This window comes from Pseudophryne corroboree, chromosome 1, assembly GCF_028390025.1.
Source record: "Pseudophryne corroboree isolate aPseCor3 chromosome 1, aPseCor3.hap2, whole genome shotgun sequence".
NCBI lineage: Eukaryota > Metazoa > Chordata > Amphibia > Anura > Myobatrachidae > Pseudophryne > Pseudophryne corroboree.
In genome coordinates, this window is record NC_086444.1 from 80,995,590 (window position 1) to 81,019,095 (window position 23,506).

Below are 23,506 nucleotides of genomic sequence, written 5' to 3' on the forward strand. Positions count from 1 at the left end.
ATATGGGGAGAATATAGCAGCTGTGGGCTCTGGTTCTGGGGGCTCCTTGCCCCCAGTGGGACTGTGGCAACGGAGGCACATACTGACCCTCCGTGGGCCGCTTTTTCCACGCTTCTGCATACGCTAGTTCATAAACTAACACCCCCTATGGGACCCCCAATGCCCGGGTACGAAGTTTGTGCCTTAAAAGAAGATGCTGGCTCGCTATCCCCTCGCGCCAGAGCTGTCTAAGAATTGAGAAACGCCTCCTCCAGTAGACTCACATGTGGCTAGGATGGTGGTTTCCTCAGCTCTACCTGTCACTACCGTCACGTCTCTAAAAGAGCCTACGGATAAACGTGTCGAGGGTTGTCTAAAAGCGATTTACACCCTCACGGGTGCTGCACAAAGGCCCACTATTGCAGCTACATGGGCGGCAGAGGCTATTGAAGCATGGGCCTTGGAGTTAGAAGCTGAAATCTCCTCTGACCATGCTAGACAATGCTTGTCATATATTGTCACAGCTTCTCGCTATATTAAAGAGGCGGCTTCTGATGCCAGCATCCTAGCAGCCAAGGCCTCTACTACGTCAGTCCTGGCTCTCAGGATATTGTGGCTGAGATCCTGGTCTGTGGATCTGGACTCTAGAAAAACCCTGGAGGTACTCCCTTTCAAGGGGGATATTCTGTTTGGGGAGGACTTAAATAAGATAGTGGCTGACTTGGCTACTCCAAAACTGCCTGTCTGCCTAATACAGCTCCTTCTGTGTCGAAGGCCAAAGGCACGTCCTTTCGCCCCTTTCGTCCTTTAGGTAAAGCAAAAGGTCAGGCGTACCATAAGCAGGCCCGCACTTCCAAACCTGGTAAGCCGAAGCCCAAAAGAGCCTGGGCTGCCCGTCAGCCAGCAGCCAAGACCGATAAGCCTGCCGCATGACGGGGCGGGCCTTCCCCTGAGGGATCCCAGGGTGGGGGGCCGGCTTCTAGGGTATACCCAGGAATGGTTGAAGACCACTTCAGATGCCTGGGTACAGGAAGTCGTCACTCAAGGTTACGCCATAGCCTTCAAAAACCGACCCCCTCATCGATTTTGCCAGACAGACGTCCCGTTGGACCAGACAAAGGCAAACACACTGCATTCGGTGGTACAGACCCTCCTAGTACAGTCATAGTACAGGTGCCTCTTGCTCAGAGGGGCCAGGGGTACTATTCTCCGCTGTTTCTAGTCCCGAAACCGAATGGGTCTTCCCGGCCCATTCTCAACCTCAAGGCACTGAACAAGTTTGTGAAGGTTTCCAAGTTCCGTATGAAAACCCTTCGCTCTATAGTTCTGGCCTTGGAACCTGGGGACTACATGGTCTCCCTGGACATACAGGATGCTTACCTGCATATTCCTATAGCAGTGTCACATCAACAATACCCGAGGTTCGCTATTGGCAACCTCCATTACCAGTTTCGGGCGTTACCTTTTGGTTTAACAACGGCTCCGCGAGTCTTCACCCAAAGTTATGGCGGTGATGACGGTGGTACTCCGCCGTCAAGGGGTCAGGATACTGCCGTATCTGGACGACTTGTTAATCCTGACAAATTCCCCAGATCTTCTCCTGCGTCATCTGGATATGACGGTCCGGTTTCTACAAGCCCATGGGTGGCTCATCAACTGGAAGAAATCCTCCCTGGTCCCTGCTCAGAGCATGCTGCATCTGGGAGCGCTGTTGGGCACTCACAACCAGAGGTTGTTCTTGTCTCAGGAGAAAGTCCTGAAACTTCAGGACAGGAATCGTTGCTTCCTTTCTCGTCCGTAAGTGTCGATACATTCGGCAATGCAGGTGCTGGGCCTCATGGTATCAGCATTCGACATGGTGGAGTATGCTCAATTCCATTCTCGCCCCCTCCAGAAGCTGATTCTAGTCAAGTGGGACTGCCTGCCTCACCGGATCAGGTCTCAAATGATCTCTGACTCCGGTGGACCGTCTGTTGCTGCTCTGGTGGCTCCAGGACCGACAATTGTGCAGAGGCCGTCCCTTCTGGATATCCAACTGGGTCCTGTTGACGACAGATGCCAGTCTAAGAGGTTGGGGCGCGGTGCTGGAGCAGCACTCCTTGCAGGGTCGGTGGACCAAGGAGGAATCTCTCCTCTCGATCAACATTCTGGAATTGCGGGCGGTCTTCAATGCGTTGAACGTAGCACAGCATTTGATTCAGAACCGTCCTGTTCAAGTACAGTCGGACAATGCCACCACAGTGGCTTACATAAATCATCAAGGCGGCACTCGAAGCCGTTTGGCAATGAAGGAAGCCTCATGGATTCTACGTTGGGCAGAACGCCATCTACCGGCAATATTCATTCCGGGAGTCCTGAATTGGGAAGCGGACTTTCTCAGTCGTCAGGACGTGCATGCCGGCAAGTGGGGCCTCCATCCAGAAGTTTCAACTCCTCGTGGAAAGGTGGGGTCTTGCAGATGTGGATCTGATGGCGTCTCGACACAATCACAAGGTTCCGGTCTTCGGAGCAAGGACAAGGGATCCTCAAGCAGCATTCGTGGATGCGCTGGCAGTGCCGTGGAGGTTTCGGCTGCTGTACGTTTTCCCTCCGGTGTCACTCCTGCCCAGGGTAATTCGGAAGTTCAAGCAAGAAAAAGGAAATCTGCTTCTCATAGCTCCGGCGTGGCCCAGACGACACTGGTTCTCAGACCTGCAAGGCCTATCGTCAGAGCATCCACTTCTACTTCCACAACGCCCAGACCTCCTCGTTCAGGGCCCCTGTGTCTACCAGGACCTAGCCCGGCTGTCTTTGACGGTGTGGCTCTTGAAGCTTCCGTCTTAAGAGCTAAGGGTTTTTCTGAAGAGGTCATTAAAACTATGTTGCGGGCCCGGAAACCGGCCTCTGCTCGGATTTACCATTGGGTTTGGCATTCCTACTTTGTTTGGTGCGCATCTAACCATTATGACGCTTCCAAGGTTCATATTTCTGCCTTGTCGGTGTGGTTTCAGAGAAAAATTGCGACTTTACCTGATGTTAATACTTTCACTCAGGGTGTGTTGCGTATCCATCCTCCCTATGTCCCGCCTGTGGCTCCTTGGGACTTGTCGGTGGTTTTGGAGGCGTTGCAGGAGCCTCCATTTGAACCTCTTGGTTCAGCTGACCTTAAGTGGCTTTCCCTTAAGGTGGTGTTCTTGCTGGCTATTGCCTCTGCTAGAAGAGTGTCAGATTTGGGTGCCTTGTCTTGTAGTTCCCCATATCTGATTTTTCACCGTGACCGGGCGGTTCTTAGGACTCGTCCCGGATATTTACCTAAGGTGGTTTCTTCGTTCCACCTTAAACAGGAGATTGTGGTTCCAGCTTTTGTCTCTCCTGATTTGTCTCCTAAAGAGCGGTCTTTGGATGTGGTACGGGCTCTCCGTATCTATGTGAAGAGAACTGCTTCTATTCGAAAGTCTGATTCTCTTTGTTTTGTTTGGATTTCACAAACGTGGCTGGCCTGCTCACAAGCAGACCCTGGCCAGGTGGATTAGAATGGTGATTGCGCATGCTTATGTGAAGGCTGGTCTGTCAGCTCCTGTTCATATTACGGCCCATTCTACTCGGTCTGTTGGACCTTCTTGGGCGGCCCAACATGGTGCGACCCTTGATCAATTGTGCAAGGCGGCTACGTGGTCCTCCGGGAACACATTCATAAGGTTCTATGCCTTCGATACTGCCGCTTCCCAGGATGCTTCCTTTGGATGCCGGGTTCTTGTGCCCGCTACAGTGCGTCCCCTCCCATAAGGAACTGCTTTAGGACTTCCCCATTGTTCAGACTTGTGGAGCCCAGTGTACCCCGCAGCAGAAAACGAGTTTTATGGTAAGAACTTACCCTTGTTAAAACTCTTTCTGCGAGGTACACTGGGCTCCGCAAAGCGCCCACCCTGACGCACTTAGCTTCTTTGGGTTGATATGGCATTAGCCGCTGACACTTCTCTTGTCGTGAGAGTGTGGTGTATGTGGCTACTAACCGTTGTCATCTCTTTTCCTGCTACTGCATTGGGCTGGTTAACTAAACTGAGCTCCTGTGCTGGGAGGCGGGGTAATATAGTAGGCGGCGCTGTGCATTCTGGGAACAGTCAAAGCTTTGAGCCTGTTGGTGCCTCGGATCAAGATCCTACTCTACACCCATTGTCCAGACTTGTGGAGCCCAGTGTACCTCGCAGAAAGAGTTTTAACAAGGGTAAGTTCTTACCATAAAACTCATTTTCGGCCAGTGTTTTACGTGAGTGATTAGTAAAACACTGCCGAATTTAACACAATGAATCCTGGCCGGATCTGTGAGGGCTTCATTGTGTACCTTAAATTAAGAGTTTAAAGTGTTAAAAATCAGTGGGGAAAATTGCGTGGGGTCCCCCCTCCTAAGCCTAACCAGCCTCGGGCTCTTTGAGCCGGTCCTGGTTGTAAAAATACGGGGGGGGAAATTGACTGGGGATCCCCCATATTTTAACAGCCAGCACCAGGCTTTGCGCCTGGTCCGGTGCAAAAAATCCGGGGGACAAAACACGTAGGGGTCCCCCGTATTTTTAACACCAGTACTTGGCTCCACTAGTCAGCGAGATAATGCCACAGCCGGGGGACACTTTTATATTGGTCCCTGCGGCCCTGGCATTAAATAACCAACTAGTCACCCCTGGCCGGGGTACCCTGGAGGAGTGGGGACCCCTTAAATCAAGGGGTCCCCCCCTCCAGCCACCCAGGGCCTAGGGGTGAAGCTCGAGGCTGCCCCCCCCCCTCCCCCCCACATCCAAGGGCGGCGGATGGGGGGCCGATAGCCTGTTGTGTAAAAATAAGAATATTGTTTTTTGCAGCAGTACTACAAGTCCCAGAAAGCCTTCCCCGCAAGCTGGTACTTGGAGAACCACAAGTACCAGCATGCGGGGGGGAAACAGGCCCGCTGGTACCTGTAGTTCTACTACAAAAAAATCCCCATATAAAAACAAAACGCGCACACCGTGACAGTATAACTTTATTACATACATGCACACTTACATTCATACATACTTACCTATGTTGACACGAAGAGTCTGTCCCCTTCTCCACGTAGAATCCATGGGGTACCTGTCAATAAAATTATACTCCCAACAATCCTGTGTAGCTCGGTCCTCTTCTTTGTTTGTAATCCACGTACTTGGCAAAAAAAAAAAAACGAAAATCCAGGACCACGCACTGAAAGGGGTCCCATGTTTACACATGGGACCACTTTCCCCGACTGGCGGGACCCCCCGTGACTGCTGTCAAAGAGGGTCCCTTCAGCCAATCAGGGAGCGCCACGTCATGGCACTCTCCTGATTGGCTGTGCGCGCCTGAACTGTCAGTCAGGCTGCGCACTGTAGAGATACAATGTAGCGCATAGGCGCTCCATTGTATCCAATGGTGGGAACTTTGCGGTCTGCGGTAGACGGCGAGGTTAAGTGGGGGCAACCACAAGAGTGACCCCACTTAACCTCGCGGTTTGTATTTTTTCACGGCAGTGTTTGGCTATTGCCGGCAGTGTTTGTGAATTCAAATTTTTTGTAAATTACCGAGTTGTATCAAATAACAGGCGTATTTGACCAATGGTGTATTCATTCGTATTTCTCTGACGTCCTAGTGGATGCTGGGAACTCCGTAAGGACCATGGGGAATAGCGGCTCCGCAGGAGACTGGGCACAACTAAAGAAAGCTTTAGGTCACCTGGTGTGCACTGGCTCCTCCCACTATGACCCTCCTCCAAGCCTCAGTTAGATTTTGTGCCCGGCCGAGGTTGGATGCACACTAGGGGCTCTCCTGAGCTTCTAGAAAGAAAGTATAGAATTAGGTTTTTTATTTTCAGTGAGACTTGCTGGCAACAGGCTCACTGCAGCGAGGGACTAAGGGGAGAAGAAGCGAACCTGCCTGCTTGCAGCCAGCTTGGGCTTCTTAGGCTACTGGACACCATTAGCTCCAGAGGGATCGACCGCAGGCCCAGCCTTGGTGTTCGGTCCCGGAGCCGCGCCGCCGTCCCCCTTACAGAGCCAGAAGCAAGAAGAGGTCCGGAAAATCGGCGGCAGAAGACATCAGTCTTCACCAAGGTAGCGCACAGCACTGCAGCTGTGCGCCATTGCTCCTCATACACACTTCACACTCCGGTCACTGAGGGTGCAGGGCGCTTGGGGGGGGCGCCCTGAGCAGCAATAAAAACACCTTGGCTGGCAAAAATACCACAATATATAGTCCTAGAGGCTATATATGTGGAAAATACCCCTGCCAGAATCCAGAAAAAAGCGGGAGAAAAGTCCGCGAAAAAGGGGCGGAGCTATCTCCCTCAGACACACTGGCGCCATTTTCTCTTCACAGTGCAGCTGGAAGACAGCTCCCCAGGCTCTCCCCTGTAGTTTTCAGGCTCAAAGGGTTAAAAAGAGAGGGGGGGCACTAAATTTAGGCGCAATATTATATATACAAGCAGCTATTGGGGAAATTTCACTCAGTTATAGTGTTAATCCCCACATTATATAGCGCTCTGGTGTGTGCTGGCATACTCTCTCTCTGTCTCCCCAAAGGGCTTTGTGGGGTCCTGTCCTCAGTCAGAGCATTCCCTGTGTGTGTGCGGTGTGTCGGTACGGCTGTGTCGACATGTTTAATGAGGAGGCTTATATGGTGACGGAGCAGATGCCGATAAATGTGATGTCGCCCCCTGTGGGGCCGACACCAGAGTGGATGAAAGGTATTAACCGACAGTGTCAACTCCTTACATAAAAGGGTGGATGACGTAACAGCTGTGGGACAGCCGGCTTCTCAGTCCGCGCCTGCCCAGGCGTCTCAAAGGCCATCAGGGGCTCAAAAACGCCCGCTCACTCAGATGGCAGACACAGATGTCGACACGGAGTCTGACTCCAGTGTCGACAAGGTTGAGACATATACACAATCCACTAGGAACATCCGTGACTTGATCCCGGCAATAAAAAAAATGTGTTACACATTTCTGACATTAACCCTCTAAAAATGGGTTTTTATGTTGGGGAGAAAAAGCAGGCAGTGTTTTGTTCCCCCATCAGATGAATGAATGAAGTGTGTGAAAAGCGTGTGTTCCCCCCGATAAGAAACTGGTAATTTCTAAAAAGTTACTGATGGCGTACCCTTTCCCGCCGGAGGATAAATTACGCTGGGAGATATCCCCTAGGGTGGATAAGGCGCTCACACGGTTGTCAAAAAAGGTGGCACTGCCGTTTTAGGAACGGCCACTTTGAAGGTACCTGTTGATAAAAAGCAGGAGGCTATCCTGAAGTCTGTATTTACACACTCAGGTACTAGACTGAGACCTGCAGATCGTGCTGCTGCAGCGTGGTCGGTGACCCTGTCAAACATAAGAACATATTAAAGACGTCGTCTTATATATGAGGGATGCACAGAGGGATATTTTGCCGGCTGGCATCCAAAATGAATGTAATGTCCATTCTGTCAGGAGGGTATTAGAGACCTGTCACTGGACAGGTGATGCTGACTTTAAAAGGCGCATAGAGATTCTGCCTTATAAGGGTGAGGAATTATTTGGGGATGGTCTCTGGGACCTCGTATCCACAGCAACAGCTGGGAAGAAATATTTTTACCTCAGGTTTCCTCACAGACTAAGAAAGCACTGTATTATCAGGTACAGTCCTTTAGGCTTCAGAAAAGCAAGCGGGTCAAAGGCGCTTCCTTTCTGTACAGAGACATGGGAAGAGGGAAAAAGCTGCACCAGTCAGCCTGTTCCCAGAATCAAAATTCTTCTCTCACTTCCTCTGAGTCCACAGCATGACGCGGGGGCTCCACAGGTGTAGCCAGGTACGGTGGGGGGCCGTCTCAAAAATTTCAGCGATCAGTGGGCTCGCTCACAGGTGGATCCCTGTTTCATTCAAGTAGTATTTCAGGGGTACAAGCTGGAATTCGAGATGTCTCCCCCCCGCCGTTTCCTCAAATATGCCTTGCCGACAACTCCCTCAGGCAGGGAGGCTGCGCTAGAGGCAATTAATAAGCTGTATTCCCAGCAGGTAATACTCAAGGTGCCCCTACTTCAACAAGGACGGGGTTACTATTCCACACGGTTTGGGGTACCGAAACCGCATGGTTCGGTGTGACCCATTTTATATTTAAAATCCTTGAACACATACAAAAAAAAAAAAAAATTCAAGTTCAAGATGGAATCGCTCAGGGCGGTTATTGCAAGCCTGGACGAGGGGGATTACATGGGATCCCGGGACATCAAGGATGCTTACCTGCATGTCCCCATTTACCATCCTCGCCAGGAGTACCTCAGATTTGTGGTACAGGATTACCATTACCAAGTCCAGACACTGCCGTTTGGACTGTACATGGCACCGAGGGTGTTTACCAAGGTAATGGCCGAAATGATGATACTCCTTCGAAAAAAGGGAGTTTTAATTATCCCGTACTTGGACAATCTCCTTATAAGGGCAAGGTCCAAGGAGCAGTTGCTAGTCGGGGTAGCACTATTTTGGAAAGTGCTACAACAGCACGGTTGGATTCTAAACAGTCCAAAGTCACAGCTGGTTCCTACGACACGTCTACTGTTCCTGGGGATGGTTCTGGACACAGAACAGAAATAAGTGTTTCTCCCGGAGGAGAAAGCCAAGGAGCTGTCATCTCTAGTCAGAGACCTCCTGAAGCCAAAACAGGTATCGGTGCATCATTGCACGCGAGTCCTGGGAAAAATGGTAGCTTCCTACGAAGCAATCCCATTCGGTAGGTTCCATGCAAGAACTTTTCAGTGGGACCTGTTGGACAAGTGGTCCGGATCACATCTTCAGATGCATCGGCTGATAACCCTGTCTTCAAGGACCAGGGTATCTCTACTGTGGTGGCTGCAGAGTGCCCATCTTCAAGAGGGCCGCAGGTTCGGCATACAGGACTAGGTCCTAGTGACCATGGATACCAGCCTTTGAGGCTGGGGGGCAGTCACACAGGGAAGAAACTTCCAGGGACTTTGGTCAAGTCAGGTGACTTCCCTACACATAAATATTCTGGAACTGAGGGCCATTTACAATGCCCTGAGTCAGGCAAGGCCTCTGCTTCAAAACCAGCCGGTACTGATCCAATCAGACAACATCACGGCAGTCGCCCATGTAAACCAACGGGGCGGCACAAGAAGCAGGATGGCGATGGCAGAAGCCACAAGGATTCTCCGATGGGCGGAAAATCATGTGTTAACACTGTCAGCAGTGTTCATTCCCGGAGTGGACGACTGGGAAGAAGATCTTCTCAGCAGACACGACCTCCACCCGGGAGAGTGGGGATTTCATCCAGAAGTCTTCCAAAGGATTGTACACCATTGGGAAAGGCCACAGGTGGACATGATGGCGTCCCGCCTCAACAAAAAGCTATAAAAGATATTGCGCCAGGTCAAGGGACCCTCAGGCGATAGCTGTGGACGCTCTGGTAACACCGTGGGTGTACCAGTCGGTTTATGTGTTCCCTCCTCTGCCTCTCATACAAAAGGTACTGAGAATAATAGGAAGGCGAGGAGTAAGAACGATACTCGTGGTTCCGGATTGGCCAAGAAGAGCTTGGTACCCAGAACTTCAAGAAATTATATCAGAGGACCCATGGCCTCTGCCGCTCAGACAGGACCTGCGGCAGCAGGGGCCCTGTCTGTTCCAAGACTTACCGCGGCTACGTTTTGACGGCATGGCGGTTGAACGCCGGATCCTAAAGGAAAAGGGCATTCCGGAGGAAGTCATTCCTACGCTGATTCAAGCCAGGAAAGATGTAACTGCAAAACATTATCACCGCATATGGCGAAAATATGTTGCTTGGTGTGAGGCCAAAAAAGGCCCCAACAGAGGAATTTCAACTAGGTCGATTTCTGCATTTCCTACAAGCAGGAGTGTCTATGGGCCTAAAATTAGGCTCCATTAAGGTACAGATCTCGGCTCTGTCGATTTTCTTCCAGAAAGAACTAGCTTCAGTACCTGAAGTTCAGACATTGTAAAAGGAGTGCTGCATATTCAGCCCCCGGTTGTGCCTCCAGTGGCACCTTGGGTTCTCAACGTGGTGTTGAGTTTCTTAAAATCACATTGGTGTGAGCCACTAAAAACCGTGGATCTAAAATATCTCACGCGGAAAGTGGTCATGTTATTAGCCTTGGCTTCGGCCAGGCGTGTATCAGAATTGGCGGCTTTGTCATATAAAAGTCCTTATCTGATTTTCCATATGGATAGGGCAGAATTGAGGACTCGTCCCCAGTTTCTCCCTAAGGTGGTATCAGCTTTTCACTTGAACCAACCTATTGTAGTGCCTGCGGCTACTAGGGACTTGGAGGATTCCAGGTTACTGGACGTAGTCAGGGCCTTGAAAAATTATGTTTCCAGGACGGCTAGAGTCAGGAGAACTGACTCGCTGTTTATCCTGTATGCACCCAGCAAACTGGGTGCTCCTGCTTCTAAGCAGACTATTGCTCGCTGGATTTGTAGCACAATTCAGCTGGCGCATTCTGCGGCTGGACTACCGCAGCCAAAATCTGTAAAAGCCCATTCCACAAGGAAGGTGGGCTCATCTTGGGCAGCTGCCCGAGGGGTCTCGGCTTTCCAACTTTGCCGAGCTGCAACTTGGTCAGGGGCAAACACGTTTGCTAAATTCTACAAAATTGATACCCTGGCTGAGGAGGACCTGGAGTTCTCTCATTCGGTGCTGCAGAGTCATCCGCACTCTCCCGCCCGTTTGGGAGCTTTGGTATAATCCCCATGGTCCTTACGGAGTTCCCAGCATCCACTAGGACGTCAGAGAAAATAAGATTTTACTCACCGGTAAATCTATTTCTCGTAGTCCGTAGTGGATGCTGGGCGCCCATCCCAAGTGCGGATTGTCTGCAATACTTGTATATAGTTATTGCCTAACTAAAGGGTTATTGTCGAGCCATCTGTTGAGAGGCTCGGTTATATTCATACTGTTAACTGGGTATAGTATCACGAGTTATACGGTGTGATTGGTGTGGCTGGTATGAGTCTTACCTGGGATTCAAAATCCTTCCTTATTATGTCAGCTCGTCCGGGCACAGTGTCCTAACTGAGGCTTGGAGGAGGGTCATAGTGGGAGGAGCCAGTGCACACCAGGTGACCTAAAGCTTTCTTTAGTTGTGCCCAGTCTCCTGCGGAGCCGCTATTCCCCATGGTCCTTACGGAGTTCCCAGCATCCACTACGGACTACGAGAAATAGATTTACCGGTGAGTAAAATCTTTTTTTTTTTTTTTGTTTGCCTTCCAAAAAAATACGAATGCCCTCATCACTGCCGAGATTTGTGTTTAGTAAATTCCCGAGATGACACTTTGAAGAAAAAACACCAACTCGGTCAAAATCGGGACTTTAGTAAATATACCCCAAAATTTCCTTTCATCTTTAGAGGTGAAATTCTACTAGAATGTATTCTTCCTGACCTAGCTTGACCAGGTATAGTTGTTTCTGAAAGTGAAAGATGCAGTTTTTTACCCCCAAACATTTATGACTGGTACGAGATAAGAGATCGTTATCCATTCCCTGGACATAAATTCTCCTCCCATTTTCCTGTATACAGTTAACTACAGAACACAGTTTAGCAGCCATGTTGTTACATACACTTTACATGAAATACAATTTCCTTTTATACTTTAGTTACCTTCTTTCAGGGCTTCTTCATATCCTTTTTAGCGATGTGGCAAAGCTGGTATTGTGCATTTTCAGTATTTTAACTGTTGACAAATCAATTAGCATGTTTTTCATGCCGGCACTTGTTTTTTTCAACAGGTATATCAAGAAGGGAAGAAGCTGAAGGCTGCAGGACTATTTAAAAAGAAAACCCATAGACCGAATGCTAGAGTTCCCCTTTACGTGTTCCCTTCTGCGGAAAGCTGAATTGGCACTGCATTTCTGTTACACTGCGCAAACCTACCTACAGCATTCTGCAAAGCTTTCATCAAGTGCCGATGCGTGTCTTGGATTATATACTTGTCCCATCTTATACCAACGGATGAAAGCTCTGTATTTTTGCATTTAAATATAGACTTTAAGGTTTACCTACTTCACACGTGATTGTGCTGTTGTCCAAATTGTTCTAAAATAAATGTTAATTTTGTTACAGTCTGGAAGATTGTGAATTAATAAATTGCTGGGGATTAAAGGGCCAGTGAAAATTAAGTCTTCATATATAAATTCCAATTGTTCTATCTAGCATTAGCTAAAAATAAATACAACTCTGAATCTTTTTTTTTTTTTTTTTTTAGTATATTCTGACTGCAAGTTTGATGGGTGGAGGGATCAGATGAGTAGCAGTCAGAATAGGGGCTGCGGTTGAGTCACACTGGGGTGACCCATCATATAATTGGCCCTCTGCTAGTATAATAGGATCTTCTATAGAGCACAGCTTGCACTCGTGTTATATACATAGAAAACAACAGCAAATAGTGATCATCTGACTACACAAAAAAAAATACAATACATTTTGCATTGTGTCAAATTGCTATTTTGCAACATGTCTTTTTAGACTGGAGGACATTGTATATATTATATACGTATTAATGTGTTTTCAGTCTGTCTTGCGGTGTGCCCCATTTCATATCACTCTTTATCTCCAATTTTGATATTTTTGACCCTGAGATAAATCTTTTTGAAATATTTGTTGATTTGTTGTAAATTGTTTGTTCATGTTGATGGGGTCTGGAAGTGTTGGAAAATATTAAATCTGCAAAAAAAATCTTACATTCCGATTACTGAGAAACGGAATATAACTAACTTGTAAACAAAATCTACTCATTGATGCATCGCTCTTCCAAGATTTTGACTTTCAGTAATTTCTGCCAAATAGTGACTACAGATCTGCCATAAACAAGTGAGGCTCTCACCATCCTGACTAAAATCCTATCATTTGGTGACTTACCTCTGCCATCTGTCCTGTATCCTGTGTGTTTTCTGCTGGCTGGGATAAACCAGCTCATCAGTACCATGAGTTCCCTAAGTGCTGAGTTCTCTATCTCTGTAAAGCGCTATATAAATAACTGGTAATAAATAATAAAATAAATCTGGAAAGTGAGACTTGCTAACGAGCTGCACTTGTGTTGATTAACCTTCTGTGTGAATGCTGAATTAGGCAAGTCTCTTCATGCCGTCATATGCTTCTGTGCCAGCATCCACAAGTCAAGTGGTCACCAGATACAACTCCTTGTGTTCTCAGGCCTGCGGCCATTACTGTCTATCTCTGCAAACTACACCACAACAGAGTTCCCTCCAAAACCAGCTATGGACATCGCCATAACAGTTCCTGGTCAGCTGACCTTCCTGGGCCCAATCTGGAATCACTTCCTCATCATGTGAATCCCTCATCCAGTCAGCAGTGAGCAAGGAGTATAAGTTCCAAGTCCCAGCGCTGGCAAAGTGTCAGTGCTTTGTTTTCTCTCATTCTGTAGTGAGCTCCTGCATCTCCAGCTGTATTAGACAGAGTGCTAATACCATCACAGCACCACCTGACTCTGACTGATCTTAAAGGGCCATACCGCTATTTCCATCACAGCGTGTCCAAGTGCACTGGTTTGCCACCCCAGTGCACCTAAAGACTGTTCTGCATTCCATTGCAGCATCTATGCCTTGCTGGTTCCGTCCAGCATTCTGAACACCTACCTTGTTGGTTCCGCCCAACATTTAGAAAGCATTGCTGTCTTCATCCAGCATTCCAGAAAACCTGCATTGCTGTCTTCATCCAGCATTCACAGCAAACCTGCTCTGCTGGTTCCATCCAGCATTCCAGAAAACCTGCATTGCTGTCTTCATCCAGCATTCTACAATCCTGCCTTGCTGGTTCCTTCCCAGCATCTGGAAAACCTGCCTTGTCGGAAAGCCAATCCCGACATCTGGAAAACCTGCCTTGTCGGAAAGCCATTCCCGACATCTGGAAAACCTGCTGTGCTTGTTCTGCCCAGCCTTCTACAAATCTACTCCACTGGTTCCATCCAGCATCTGGAAAACCTGACATGCTTGTTCCACTCAACCTTTTGCAGATCTGTTTGCTGGTGACTCCCAGCATTCCTGCTGCTAGTTTTCATAGACTTTCCGATCTCAGTGACCATCCAGCTACCTATTGCACTGGTGGTTCACACCACCAGTGTTTCAGTTCCCAAATAGCTGGTCACTTCCTCTCCTACGTTCCTCCGCCAACTGCCACGTCTGCATGAGGAGATCGTATCTTAAGCCTGCGCAATTCTGTCCACAACACTCAAGTTCAGAGACCAGACCTAGTCCGGATTCACAAATAACCACAGCCGTGACAGAGGCATTGCAGGCTAAGAAAATATTTATATATGAAAACATGCAGTAGAGGCGGTGGCCAGGTTGAAAGACAACACTTGATTTGGCATATTGTACCAGCATTTCCGTAAAAAAAATTGTGTGTACTTTTGTCTGGGCATATATAAGAAAGAAACCTCACCATGCTTTTATACCCATCACCGAGGAAGAGTGTGTTGGTGGGTCTGCATGCTGCATCCAATGCTGTGTTCTCACCAGAACTGTCATATAGGTTACAGTGTATTACCTAGATGTCAAAATTACCAAGGTGGGCAACACATTGGAGTATATGACAGAAAAACAATGGTGTGTTCTATCACTGCGCCAACCCGCAGCCTTAGGACTAAGTGATAAGTGACACCCACACTTATTGGACACAGAAAGAACAAAAAATTACCAATCCCTCAGATGCAGATTCTCTAATGCTGCTTTCACATCGCAAAACCTGCTTTTGAAACGGTTCTTAAAACGGGTCTGAGCAGTTAAACCCCCTTCACATCGCATGTTGTAACCAGTATATTACCATTTCATTACCGTTTTGGTACCTTTCACACTGAACCCGTTTCACCCATAGAAAACAGTGGTTGTCATTATAAATGGACTTTTCTGGCTCACACATTATTAATAATTAATTAATTATTAATAATTTGGATAGTTGTACGATGGAACCCAGCAGCTTGAAGCATTTTAACCATGTTTTTATATATGAGTGCATCCTTGACTGTCCCAGTTATTTGTCTGCAGATTTCCTCATCCCCTCTGATTCTTAGCAGCTCCCTCAACTCTTCATCACTCCAAGTTGCCGTTGTATAATATATTTGCAGTAAGAAAACGCTTCTAAACCCACTCTCATGTGTTTGATGTGTTTTTCCTCCAGCTTCCTGCTTCTGCCTGGTGACATCACACATGGAGACTGCCTATCACCTCCTGTGGATTGGAAATACTGTTTCAGAGCCTTTCACACTGCACAGTGAAACGGTTCTGAACCGGGTAGGACCCTGCTTTTTAACCGTTTCAAAATACCAGTATTTTGGAAACGGTAAATTCAAGGTGGCCCTTTCACATCTCAGCTAGAACCGTTTAAAAAAATCTGCAATTTACCGGGTTAAAGCTGCGGTGTGAAAGGGGTATAAGAGAGTATTAATGGTTCACAAAAAGCTCAGAAAAAAAGAATAAAGCAATATCATTGTTTAACACTGTTATTATAATTTTTACACTTTGTATGCTACTTCTCTTCAAATTCGTACCCGATTTCTTGGTCTACATAGATCAGTAGACAATCAAGCCACACAATGAGATTGAATGCAACTGAAACTTCCACGTTCTCCTCCTTTTAGAATTTTCTTGCTTAAATACAGGTACCTCAGAAAAAAAACAAAAATGCTCCCAATAGTGTAAACCTTTTATTAAAATTCACACACACACACACACACATTCATCCAGGTGGATTGAACTCTCACCGGCTCAAATAGTCTACACAGATGAGTAGACAATAAGGCGTGGTTATAATTAACTCGGCTTCTCCTGGATAATATAAATCCCAATTTCTCAAACACAAACTTGGATTCAATGTTCTCAGAGAAATGAGATTGACTCCCAATATTATCAAACGCTTTAATAAAATACTGACCTACATAAAACTGGATAGATTGGACTCTCACTGGCTCAAAATGTCTACAAATAGAAGTAGACAATTGCGCATAAATTGGAATATACCAGGCGTCCCCAGATAATGCGGATGTCACAGTGCCAGTCCAAAGTCCCAGGTTATTCTCCTTTCACCAACTTGTTTCAACACCACCTGAGTGTCTTCTTCAAGGTATGAGGAGAATAGAACTGTGGCAGATATATATATATATATATATATTATATTAGTGATGTGCACCAGACATTTTTCGGGTTTTGGTTTTGGTTCTGCGGCAGTGTTTTGGATTCGGACGCGTTTTGGCAAAACCTCCCTTAAAAATTTTTTTATCGGATTCGGGTGTGTTTTGAATTTGGGTGTTTTTTTTTCAAAAACCCCTCAAAAAGCAGCTTAAATCATAGAATTTGGGGGTAATTTTGATCCCATAGTATTATTAACCACCAATAACTATAATTTCCACTCATTTCAAGTCTATTCTGAACACCTCACAATATTATTTTTAGTTCTAAAATTTGCACCGAGGTCGCTGGATGACTAAGCTAAGCGACCCAAGTGGCCGGCACAAACACCTGGCCCATCTAGGAGTGGTACTGCAGTGTCAGACAGGATGGCACTTAAAAAAAGTGGCCCCAAACATCACATGATACAAAGATAAATAAAAAAAGAGGTGCAAGATGGAATTGTCCTTGGGCCCTCCTTCCCACCCTTATGTTGTATAAACAGGACATGCACACTTTAACAAACCCATAATTTCAGCGACAGGGTCTGCCACACGACTGGCTGAAATGACTGGTTGGTTTGGGCCCCCACCAAAAAAGAAGCAATGAATCTCTCCTTGCACAAACTGGCTCTACAGAGGCAAGATGTCGACCTCATCATCATCCTCCGATTCCTCACCCCTTTCACTGTGTACATCCCCCTCCTCACAGAGTATTAATTCGTCCCCACTGGAATCCACCATCACAGGTCCCTGTGTACTTTCTGGAGACAATTGCTGGTAAATGTCTCCACGGAGAAATTGATTATAATTCATTTTGATGAACATCATCTCTACATTTTGTGGAATTAACCACGTACGCCGATCGCTGACAAGGTGACCGGCTGCACTAAACAATCTTTCGGAGTACACACTGGAGGGGGGGCAACTTAGGTAAAATAAAGCCAGTTTGTGCAAGGGCCTCCAAATTGCCTCTTTCCTGCCAGTATACGTACGGACTGTCTGACATGCATACTTGGATGCTGTCACTCATATAATCCTCCACCATTCTTTCAATGGTGACAGAATCATATGCAGTGACAGTAGACGACATGTCCGTAATCGTTGGCAGGTTCCTCAGTCCGGACCAGATGTCAGTTTTTGCTCCTGACTGCTCTGCATCACCGCCAGCGGGTGGTTTTGGAAATTTGATCCTTTTTCTGGCAGCTCCAGTGGCAGTAGGAAATGGAGGAGCTGTTGACGGGTCACGTTCCGCTTGACTTGACAAGTGTCTCACGAGCAGGTCTTTGAACATCTGCAGACTTGTGTCTGCCGGAAAGAGAGAGACAACCTAGGATCGAGCACTGTGGCCAAAATGTAGTGCTCTGATTTCAACAGATTGACTACCCGTGAATCCTGGTTAATGGAATGAAGGGCTCCATCCACAAGTCCCACATGCCTAGCGGAATCGCTCCGTGTTAGCTCCTCCTTCAATCTCTCCAGTTGCTTCTGCAAAAGCCTGATGAGGGGCATGACCTGACTCAGGCTGGCAGTGTCTGAACTGACTTCACGTGTGGCAAGTTCAAAGGGTTGCAGAACCTTGCACAACGTTGAAATCATTCTCCACTGCACTTGAGTCAGGTGCATTCCCCCTCCTTTGCCTATATCGTAGGCAGATGTATAGGCTTGAATGGCCTTTTGCTGCTCCTCCATCCTCTGAAGCATATAGAGGGTTGAATTCCACCTCGTTACCACCTCTTGCTTCAGCTGATGACGGGGAATGTTCAGGAGTGTTTGCTGGTGCTCCAGTCTTCGGCACGCGGTGGCTGAATGCCGAAAGTGGCCTGCAATTCTTCGGGCCACCGACAGCATCTCTTGCACGCCCCTGTCGTTTTTAAAAAAATTCTGCACCACCAAATTCATTGTATGTGCAAAACATGGGACGTACTGGAATTTGCCCACATGTAATGCACGTACAATATTGGTGGCGTTGTCCGATGTCGCAAATTCCCAGGAGAGTCCAATTGGGGCAAGCCAATCTGCGCTGATGTTCCTCAGTTTCCGTAAGAGGTTGTCAGCTGTGTGCCTCTTATGGAAAGCGGTGATACAAAGCGTAGCCTGCCTAGGAACGAGTTGGCGTTTGCGAGATGCTGCTACTGGTGCCGCTGCTGCTGTTCTTGCTGCGGGAGGCAATGCATCTACCCAGTGGGCTGTCACAGTCATATAGTCCTTAGTCTGCCCTGCTCCACTTATCCACATGTCAGTGGTTAAGTGTACATTGGGTACAACTGCATTTTTTAGGACACTGGTGACTCTTTTTCTGACGTCTGTGTAAATTCTCTGTATCGCCTGCCTAGAGAAGTGTAACCTAGATGGTATTTGGTACCGGGGACACACTACCTCAAGAAATTCTCTAAGTCCCTGTGAACTAATGGCGGATACCGGCCGCACGTCTAACACCAACACAGCTGTCAAGGCCTGAGTTATCCGCTTTGCAACAGGATGACTGCTGTGATATTTCATCTTCCGCGCAAAAAAGGACTGTTGGACAGTCAATTGCTTACTGGAAGTAGTACAAGTGGTATTCCGACTTCCCCTCTGGGATGATCGACTCCCAACAGCAGCGCCAGCAGCAGTAGGCGTTACACTCAAGGATGCATCAGAGGAATCCCAGGCAGGAGAGGACTCGTCAGACTTGCCAGTGACATGGCCTGCAGGACTATTGGCTTTCCTGTCTAAGGAGGAAATTGACACTGAGGGACTTGGTGGTGTGGTTTGCAGGAGCTTGGTTACAAGAGGAAGGGATTTAGTTGTCAGTGGACTACTTCCGCTGTCACCCAAAGTTTTTGAACTTGTCAATGACTTCTGATGAATGCGCTCCAGGTGACGTATAAGGGAGGATGTTCCTAGGTGGTTAACATCCTTACCCCTACTTATTACAGCTTGACAAAGGCAACACACGGCTTAACACCAGTTGTCCGCATTTCTGTTGAAATAATTCCACACAGAAGAGGTGATTTTTTTTTTTGTATTTTGACCAGGCATGTCAATGGCCTTATGAATCCTACGGACAACAGGTGTCTCCCCGGGTGCCTGACTTAAACAAACCACCTCTCCATCAGAATCCTCCTTGTCAATTTCATCCTCAGCGCCAGCAACACCCATATCCTCATCCTGGTGTACTTCAACAGTGACATCTTCAATTTGAATATCAGGAACTGTACTGTGGGTGCTCCTTCCAGCACTTGCAAGGGGTGTGCAAATGGTGAAAGGAGCCACCTCTTCCCGTCCAGTGTTGGGAAGGTCAGGCATCGCAACCGACACAATTGGACTTTCCTTGGGGATTTGTGATTTAGAAGAACGCACAGTTCTTTACTGTGCTTTTGCCAGCTTAACTCTCTTTATTTTTCTAGTGGGAGGTTGAGTGCTTCCATCCTCATGTGAAGCTGACTGACTGATTTTTGGGTCATTTTACTGAACTTTTGTTTTTTGGATTTTACATGCTCTTTACTATGACATTGGGCATCGGCCTTGGCAGACGACGTTGATGGCATTTCATTGTCTCTGCCATGACTAGTGGCAGCAGCTTCAGCACTAGGTGGAAGTGGATCTTGATCTTTCCCTATTTTACCCTCCACATTTTTGTTCTCCATTTTTTAATGTGTGGAATTATATGCCAGTAATATATCTGGAACTAGACGGCAGTAATGTCTGGAATTAGATAATACTAGATAGATACCAGATACCACTGTGACTGGAATGATGATGACCTATGCACAGTGACAGGCCACTACCACAGCACCCTACAGCAGCAAGATGCAGCACAAGACACTGGACTTTTAGTCACCACAATGCAGCACTGACACTGAACACAGATATTAAGCACTGTTCAGGATACTAGAAGTGACATGGAGCTGCAAGATACAGCAATGGATTACTGTACTGTACTACTATATACTGGTCACCACAATGCAGCACTAGACTACTATATACTGGTCACCACAATGCAGCACAGATATTGAGCACTGATCAGGATACTTGAACTAAGTCTGACTCGGAGCTGCAAGATACAGCAATGGCCTACTGTACTGTACTATATACTGGTGGTCACCACAATGCAGCACTGTACTACTATATACTGGTCAACACAATGCAGCACAGATATTGAGCACTGATCAGGAGAATAGAACTGAGTCTGACACGGAGCTGCAAGATACAGCAATGGACTACTGTACTATACTACTATATACTGGTGGTCACCAAACTAGACCTGCTTCAGGTACCTTGAGCCCTGGTCATGTAATGCTTTGAAGCTCAATAAGCCAATTTTGAAGATGATTCGCCATCTTACAGGCAGCCAGTGAAGGGAGTAGAGGATGGGTGTTATGTGGCTAGAATGGGGCTGGTTTGTTAACAGCCTGGCAGCTTTGTTTTGCACCAGCTGTAAGCGGTACAATTCTTTTGCTGGGAGACCAAGGTAGAGAGCATTACAGTAGTCTAATCGAGATGATACAAATGAATGTATGACTTTTGGCAGATCATCTGAGGGAATTAAGTGCTTGATTCTGGCTATGTTCCTCAGAAACCTTGTGGGACACCACATGGCAATGGCACTGATGGTGATGAGTATAATCCAGATGATACTCTCTGTGACCTGCCTGTGAGAAATGATTTGAACCAGCTTAGGACTGTGCCATCCAGTTCACAGAACTGTATCAGTCGCTCAATTAGAAGCCCATGATCCACGGTATCAAATGCTGCCGAGAGATCCAGAAGGATTAATATTGGACAGTCACCTCTGTCTCTTGCCATCAGAAGATAATTTAACATAGGAGAACATGTGCGGAATATCCGTAAAGGGTTAGAAACACATGCCCTATCCTTGCATTTCAAACAGGAACACCACTGTGATGTTAAATATGTAAAATACTTTTTTGGACTGAAAAAGATTAATAGTGACATACGTGGTGTTGACCGGATGCAGAGATTTTCAAAGGAAGAAATTAAAATGATATTTAATTATAAAACCTTATTGCCAACGGGTCTTAATATGGACTTGAGGTAAAATGGTTTGTGTAATGACACTCCGTTTTCTTTAATAAATCTTATGGTGGTTTGCAAATTAAAGCACATATCGGCCCTCATTCCGAGTTGTTCGTTCGCTGGCTGCTTTTAGCAGCATTGCACACGCTAAGCCGCCGCCCTCTGGGAGTGTATCTTAGCTTAGCAGAATTGCGAACGAAAGATTCGCAAAATTGCGAATAGAAATTTCTAAGCAGTTTCTGAGTAGCTCGACACTTACTCTGCCACTGCAATCAGTTCAGTCAGTTTCGTTCCTGGTTTGACGTCACAAACACACCCAGCGTTCGCCCAGGCACTCCCCCGTTTCTCCAGCCACTCCCGCGTTTTTCTCAGAAACGGCAGCGTTTTTTCACACACCCATAAAACGGCCAGTTTCCGCCCAGAAACACCCACTTCCTGTCAATCACACTCCGATCACCAGAACGAAGAAAAATCCTCGTAATGCCGTGAGTAAAATACCTAACCGTTGAGTAAAATAACTAAGCGCATGCGCTCTGCGAACGTTGCGCATGCGCAGTAAGCGACTAATCGCAATATAGAGAAAATCGGCAACGAGCGAACAACTCGGAATGAGGGCCAATATCTATACCAGTTAGATCAGAGGTTCTCAAACTCGGTCCTCGGAAGCCCACACAGTGCATGTTTTGCAGGTAACCCAGCAGGTGCACAGGTGTATTAATTACTCACTGACACATTTTAAAAGGTCCACAGGTGGAGCTAATTATTTCACTTGCGATTCTGTGAGGAGACCTGCAAAACATGCACTGTGTGGGCCCCCGAGGACCGAGTTTGAGAACCTCTGAGTTAGATCGATGTAATTATAAATTTAATTAATGAATATATGTTAATATGTTCTCTCTTTATTTTCTATTTTGTGTATGTTTTTAATGACAATATCCACATGAAAATGGCTGCCCAGTGGTGTATAAAAAATCAACTCAAAGATGGCCGCATAAAGACAAAGATAAAACACATTGATGTTGGAATATACAGAAGCGGAAATACGTCAACCAGAAGTGACGTTTTTTCCGATGGAACGCACAATAGAAAGCAAATTACGTCATTTAACTTCCAGGTCCGGCGATAATCTGCATTTGAGTGGATAAACACATGGGGACATTCTTATTGTGGAAAATGTGGACTTGTGGATTTTTATTGAATGAAGGGTTTCAATAGGATTAGAAGGTTGAGTTTTATCCATGCCTGGTATTAGTAAACTTCAGGATTAATTATGTTAATCAAAGCTGTGAGTATATATATCTGCCACAGTTCTATTCTCATACCTTGAAAAAGACACTCAGGAGGTGTTGAAACGCGTTGGTGAAAGGAGAATAACCTGGGACTTTGGACTGGTGCTGTGACATCCGCATTATCCGGGGATGCTTGGTATATTCCAACTTATGCACAATTGTCTACTTCTACTTGTAGACGTTTTAAGCCGGCGAGAGTCCAATCTATCCAATTTTATGTATGTCAGTATTTTATTAAAGCTTTTGATAATATTGGGAGTCAATCTCGTTTCTCTGAGAACACTGAATCCAAGTTTGTGTTTGAGAAATTGGTATTTATATTATCCAGGAGAAGCCGAGTTATTTATAACCACACCTTATTGTCTACTCACCTGTGTAGACTATTTGAGCCGGTGAGAGTTCAATCCACCTGGATGAATGAATGTGTGTGTGAATTTTGATAAAAGGATTACACTATTGGGAACATTTTTGTTTTTTTCTGAGGTATTTAACCAAGAATATAAAGGAGGAGAACGTGGAAGTTCCGGTTGCATTCAATCTCATTGTGTGGCTTGATTGTCTACTGATCTATGTAGACCAACAAATTGGGTACGAATTTGGAGAGAATCATACAAAGTGTTAAAATTATAATAACAGTGTTACACTGTGATACTGCTTTATTATATCTTCTGAGATTGTTGTGATCCATTAATACTCTCATAGACAATCTGCGCCTAAGGGATTGGTGGTATTTTTGTTCACATTGGAATATATGTAATAGGGTGCCATTTCCAGAAACCAGCATGATTTTTGGCGTTTGTGCTTTTAGATTTAAGCACACTGGGGTAGCAGAAAAAGAAGGCGGCACTCTGAGACTTTCCTTAAAGGTGAAGCTAAACTCCAAACGTGTTTATTGCATAGTTCAACGTTTCGGGGAACACACCCCCTTCAAGCACATTGGGATATATTTAAAAGGGTGCGATTTCCAGGAGCCTACATAATTTAAATATACCACATCAACTGCTTCGATATTCTTCAAGCCATTGGACTGTAACAATCAGTCACTGTCATGTAGCGATAATTCAGTGACAC

The 23,506-nt window shown here is 46.5% G+C and overlaps 2 protein-coding genes across 3 annotated transcripts in view; one reads left to right on the plus strand and one right to left on the minus strand.

The window, feature by feature from the left end:
• The window catches only part of MRPS15 (mitochondrial ribosomal protein S15), a 111,747-nt gene extending 99,681 nt beyond the window's left edge, over positions 1-12,066 (plus strand). For both annotated transcript variants that reach the window (XM_063961025.1, XM_063961029.1), the window contains exon 8: positions 11,734-12,066. In XM_063961025.1, the coding sequence (XP_063817095.1) occupies positions 11,734-11,841 (108 nt within the window). In that variant the 3' untranslated portion in view covers positions 11,842-12,066. The remainder of the gene's footprint in view (positions 1-11,733) is intronic.
• NADK2 (NAD kinase 2, mitochondrial) overlaps positions 1-23,506 on the minus strand; it is a 298,406-nt gene that overhangs the window by 179,108 nt on the left and 95,792 nt on the right. The window lies entirely within an intron of this gene.